This window comes from Octopus bimaculoides, chromosome 11 (genome assembly GCF_001194135.2).
Source record: "Octopus bimaculoides isolate UCB-OBI-ISO-001 chromosome 11, ASM119413v2, whole genome shotgun sequence".
Classification (NCBI taxonomy): domain Eukaryota; kingdom Metazoa; phylum Mollusca; class Cephalopoda; order Octopoda; family Octopodidae; genus Octopus; species Octopus bimaculoides.
Genome location: NC_068991.1, coordinates 41,302,642 through 41,308,953, shown reverse-complemented (window position 1 = coordinate 41,308,953; position 6,312 = coordinate 41,302,642). Strand labels below are relative to the sequence as shown.

The window sequence follows — 6,312 nt, the reverse complement described above, 5'->3', positions numbered from 1 at the left end:
TATATATATATATATATATATATATATATATATACATGCATGCATGATACAAGGGGTATATGAGGATGTTTAATTATCAGTATATCACTCTCTTCAAACCAACTAAAAGGTTTTTATTTCTTTCAGATCCTCAGTGTCAGATACAATGTTAACACAAGAAATGAAGACATGCTGCTATTGTTGACATATTTCTGTAACACTGCAATTTAGAAATTACTACCTTTCTAAATACTGCAAGATCTTTTGTACACAAAGTTCAGATGGAATTGGAAGCTTCTAGTGGGAATGTTTCAACTATATCAAAGTGAAAAACCATTCTACCTGTTCTGATACTGTTAAAGACACCACAATTGATTTCAAAACATTATCAGTAATGTCCCCAGAAAATTAGTGAAGGCCCCTTGCCAGAGAACTTCAGATGTTGAAGTTGTTTATCAGAACAGTGATGCATGAGGACATTCAATATATGTTGCATATACTGAGGAGAGGCCAGTTTATGTCTGCAAAAACAGAAGAAAGCTGTTTGACCCTGCCAAGTAGTTACTTAACAAGGTTAAAGAAACCCTCACAAACACGGCATGCTTTGGTTCTTTTCTGATGAGAACTTCCACCAAGACCAAAAGTCTAACAAAAGTGACAGATGTTTATGTGCAGATTCTTCCCATGTCTCCAGAGTGATGCATACTAAGTTTCCAGCAACTATGATGGTTTTGGGGCAGGCAGACAGGCAGGTGGATGGGCGGGTTTCTTCTTCTATAGCCCTGAACCAGATAGACACTGAAAGAAGTTCATTTTGTGTGTGTGTGTACACGCGTGTACATATGTATGTACATATGCATGTATAAACACATATATTTATATACATACATGTGTACACATGTATGCATGTGTTTGTGACTCCTTGTCTTGACACCATGTGGTGAAAATTGTAAACAAAGTGTCACTGTCGTACAAGTGTGCTGTTTGTTTCGAATTCCCTATGTATGCATGTCCAACAACAGGGAAATACGACTTTGCTTGGAAACAAGTAAAGATTAGTGACAAAGAGCATTATATCAGAGAAAATCTGCCACAACAAATTGTACCTAACCCAAGCAAATGTGGATGCTAAAATGGTGGTGGTTCTGCTGGTGCAGGTTGATGATCTTGGTGATGATCACGATAGAAGTTAACCCTTTTGATTTCAAACTGCCTAAGTCTGCCCCTGGTTGTATCATACAAACTTCTTGGCTTAAATTAAAACCAGTCAAAATTTCTCATTATTCTGAAAAGCAACACAGTTATTTTACTAAATTCTTCATTACTTTCAATATTAATTGAAACAAAGACAGTGTATTTCAATAAAAATATAATAATGAAAAGATTAAACATTTATTCCAGTGATTCATCTGTCTGTTTCCTCCTTTGTAGGTCTTTCTGCCGATACAACTACTCTAAAATGAAATTTCAACAGCGAGAAATACGACAAGCCTTTCAAACAGCTGTATTCCAAAATGTTGAAAAAGAAAGTAACTTGCCAAAAACATAGTTGTTAAACAATATTTTTATCCTATTAGACTCGGACTAAATCTCAATTACTGTAATGATAATTGAATCACATAGTTATGTCCCTTCGTCCACTTTTTGTGTGTGTGTGTGTGTGTAAATCAAAATAGAGTTTAAACCAGAAATTTGGTTGAACGCGCTTAAAACAACTACATCACTTTGGGTTTTTTTGTTGGGGTGGGATCTTTTTTAATGCCTGCCATGTACTTAACATGTTGAATATCTGACTCTACTATTTATCAAAATGAAATAATAAAGACAATAAAACTCCCAAATTTTTACTTCTGTTGATGATTGGTATACTTGAATGAGATACTGTTTGTATATGTAATCTTTAATTTTCAAAAAAAATTGTTTTCAGAATTTGAACTTAAAAGAGAGCAAGCTTTAAAACAATTGATTGAATAACTTTTCTTTTTCTTTCTCTCTCTCTCTCTCTCTCTCTCTCTCTCTCTCTCTTTATAAATAGCATAGCTATTTGGTTAAGAAGTGAACTTCCTAACCATGTAATTTCAGGTTCAGTCCCTTGGTACAGAATCTTGTCATAGCCCTGAGCCAACTAAAGCCTTGTGGATAAATTTGGTTGATGGAGGACCTCAAGACACCTGTCATGTGTGTGTGTGTTTGCATGCACATGTGTGTCTGTGTTTGTTTACACCCATGTTCACTTATATGAAAGACACAATTTCCAGCAGTGTTTTTCTTGACACTTCTGTCAAATCATTCCTACTTTGAAGCCATGTAGAATAAGAGTTCTCTTACTTGAAAAACAGATATGAATTAGCATTGAGACAGGTAGCTGGCTGTAAAACTATGCCTCAATAACATATTTATGTAACCCACATAACAAGAAAAAACAGACAAAAACGAATGAAATAAGCAAAACCACTAATGTACATTAGTAAGAAATACTATCATATTTAGTATTATTAGAGACATAAATGATTCTGTGGAAGGTATTCAACTGTTGACAACATGTTTATCAGTTTTAAATCTTACTAGAACCATTGTAATGTCTAGAGCATGGTATACTACCCTGCTAGCTGTTGTTAATACTTAGAAGAAAGAAAAAAAAAGACAGGACTCTACTACCATCAGGGAAATGTGCTGAATATGCAGAAAAGTAGTGAGTAAAAACTCCATTCAGTGTGCTCAGTATAAATTATGGATGCACAAGAGGTGACATGGCTAACAGTTATAGTAGTTTTCACATGTGGCAGGTACACAACTGCATTAAGCTTGAAGAGGACCCAGGAAATAGACTCTGCTCCAAAAACTCCCTAGAAATAGTGAATAATTTTTTTTCTGTTATTTTAGTGATCTAATAGACGGTAGAGGTGGTAATGGACCTTTCAGAGCCTTGTTTTGTTGTAGTTATTAGTAGGTGATGAGCTGGCAGAATCGTTAGCATGTCAGGCAAAATGCTTTGCAGCATTTCATCCATTTTAACGTGCTGGGTCGGTGTTGCAGTGGATTAGTAGAATTGCTAGACTGTCAAGAAAAAAGTACTTTGCAGTATTTTGTTTTGACTATTTTTCTGAGTTCAAAACCTGCCTAGGTCAATTTTATCTTTCATCCCTTCAGGGTTGAAAAAATAAAGTACCAGTGAAGTATTGTGGTCAATGTAATTGACTAACACCCTCCTGCTGGTCTTGAACCAAAATCTGAAACATCATTATTATTATTATTATGATTATTAAAGGCAGCAAGCTGGCAGAGTCGTTAGCATGCCGGGCAAAATGCTTCGTGGTATTTCGTCTGTCTTCATGTTCTGAGTTCAAATTCCACTGGGGTCAACTTTGCCTTTCATCCTTTCAGGGTTGATAAATTAAGTACCAGTTACATACTGGAGCCAATCTAATCAACTGGCCCCCTCCCACCAAATTTCAGGCCTTGTGCCTATAGTAGAAAAGATTATTATTATTATTATTACTATTATTAAAGGTGGCGAGCTGGCAGAATCGTTAGCATGCCAGGTAAAATGCTCAGCAGTATTTCATCTGTTGCTACATTCTGAGTACAAATTCCGTTGAGATCGACTGTGCCTTTTGTCCTTTCAGGATTGATTAAATAAGTACCAGCTATGCACTGGGGTTGATGTAATCGACTTAATCCCTTCCCCCAAATTTGAGGCCTTCTGCTACCAGTAGAAAGGATTATTATTATACAGGCAGTGAGCTGGCAGAATCGTTAGCACACCAGACAAAATGCTTTGCAGCATTTAGTCCATCTGTTGCTACATTCTGAGTTTGTATTTCATCTGTTGCTACATTCTGAGTTCGAATTCCGCTGAGGTCGACTTTGCCTTTCATCCTTTCAGGGTCGATAGAATGAGTACCAGTTGGGGGTCCATGTAATCAACTAGTCCCCTCCCACCAAATTTCAGGCCGTGTGCCTATAGTAGAAAATATTATTATTATTATTATTATTATTATTATTATTATTATTATTATTATTATTATTCGTCCATCTTTATGTTTTGGGTTCAAATTCCACCAAGGTCAACTTTGCCTTTCATCTTTCAGGGTCAATAAATTAAATACTAGTTGAGTACTGGGGTCAATGTAATCAACTACCCCATCCCTGAGATTTCAGGCCTTGTGCCTATTGCAGAAAGGATTATTATTATTATTATTATTGGCAGAATCATTAGCATGTTGGATAAAAATAAGTTGAACACTGGGGTCGATGTAATCAACTTAACCCCTTCCCTGAACTTGCTGGCTTTGTGTAAAAATTTGAAATCAGTATTATAGGCAAAATCATTTGCATGTCGGATACTTCCACCTTTATGTTCTGAGTTCAAATTATTTTGCTACGGTCAACTTTGCTTTTCATCCATTCAGGGTTGCTGAAATAACCAGTTGAGTACTGGGGTCAATGTAAAGGACTAGCTCCCCCTAAATTTCAGGCCTTGTGCCTATAGTAAAAAAGGATATCATTATTAAAGCTGGTGAGCTGGCAGATTGATCATCATGGCAGACAAAATACTTAACAGCAGTTCTTCCTACTCTTTACATTCTGAGTTCAAATGTTGCAAAGGTCAACTTCGCCTTTCATCCTTTTGGAGTCAATAAAATAAGTACCAGTTGAGAACTGAGGTCAATATAAGTGACTAGCTCCCTTCCACCAAAAAGTTGGCCTTGTGCCAAAATTAGAAAGAATTATTATTATTTAAATTTTTTTCATTTTTCACATTCTCATCTGAATTCACACAACACAAACATACATACAAATAGGCACATAGTCATACTTATAGTCACACTTGCATACAAATACTCATTGATGTAGAAATAGTCATATGACTATAAATTTGCTTCATAACCACACAGTTCCCGGTTTGATCACACTGCAATGCATCTTAAATGAATCCAATGTTGCCACTGGTTGACCAAAAGTTTGTGACTGAAAATTTGCTCTACAGAAACTGCAATGACATGTCAGCTTATATTTAGATATGTGCATGCATGTCATTGTAAATCGCTGTATCTACTTATGTCCCTTTATACTAAAATGGTAAAACTTTACCAGTCAATGAAGAGAGATCAATGTAATAAGTACTACACTGAAATAAGCACTGAGATTGATATAAACAAGTAAAATTCTTGAAGATGATACCCCCGCATAGCTGTTGTCCAATGACTGAAACCAGTTAAAGAATAAAAAATAAAAGTACATATATTCAGACATTAATCCATTGGAAAGCACAATGATAAATACAATCAATCTAAGCAATGAGGGGAAAAAAATATAGTGGTGATGTTAGTGGTAGTATGATGAGGAGGTAGAAGATGATGATAATGGTAGTGATAGTGGTGGTGGCAGTGTGGAGGAGGATGACGACCATGATGATGATAACAGCAGTAGTAGTGGTGGGAGGAGGAGCCTATAATAATTTTTGTGGTTGGCGAGTGGAGAGATGGTGACAGCAGTGGCTGTCATTTTATTTTCTGTATTTGTCTAAAACACACGCACATACATATCTAAAGGGAATAAACACATATATATATACATATAAAGGGAATAAAAGTATATCAGCGATTTTGGTAATAGAGTTCTAAAGATATCCCAGTTACATTTTGCTGATATTTTGTGTCAGTTCTACTTTGAACTGGGTTGGCTAAAATCAGTAAAACAATCGTAATTAGAAAGAGAAATCAAAGTACACAACATTATTATCATGAACAAAAATCTCAACATTTGATTAGAATGATTGACCTCCTATCTCATTGTAGTTGACTCTGTCCTCATTCATACACTATTACACTTTTGTATATTTGGGTTAATTAGCAAATGGTACAGAATGCCTGGCAAAGTGTATGTTTGTTTCATGTTGCTTCAGTCTACTCTGCTGGAGGAAATGAGAAATCTTGCAATGGACCGGCATCCCATCCAGTGGGGAAATACCCGCTTCAGGAAAGCTGCCAGTCACCTAGTCACCTACCATTCTGACAGACACACTAGACAAATTGACTACATCCTTGCCAGAAAAAGCGAACGAGGGTTGTTTATAAATGTCAAAACCTTCCCAGGCGAAGAATGTACCCCTCACATTTAGCGACTTCGGGATCAGGGCTATATATATATGTAAAAACATGTATATACATATATACATACATATATACACATATATATATACCCACATATATACACAGATATATATACATATATAGATATATATATATGTATATACATATATACATATATATATATGTACCTATATACATATATACATACATATATATATATATACATACATATATATAT

The 6,312-nt window shown here is 35.5% G+C and overlaps 1 protein-coding gene across 1 annotated transcript in view; it reads left to right on the top strand.

Moving 5' to 3' along the window:
* The window catches only part of LOC106879748 (cytochrome c oxidase assembly protein COX20, mitochondrial), a 12,332-nt gene extending 10,512 nt beyond the window's left edge, over positions 1 to 1,820 (top strand). Inside the window, exon 4 of the mRNA XM_014929426.2 lies at positions 1,411 to 1,820. Coding sequence (XP_014784912.1) covers positions 1,411 to 1,528 — 118 coding nt within the window. The 3' untranslated portion in view covers positions 1,529 to 1,820. The remainder of the gene's footprint in view (positions 1 to 1,410) is intronic.
* Positions 1,821 to 6,312: the final 4,492 nt, after the last annotated feature.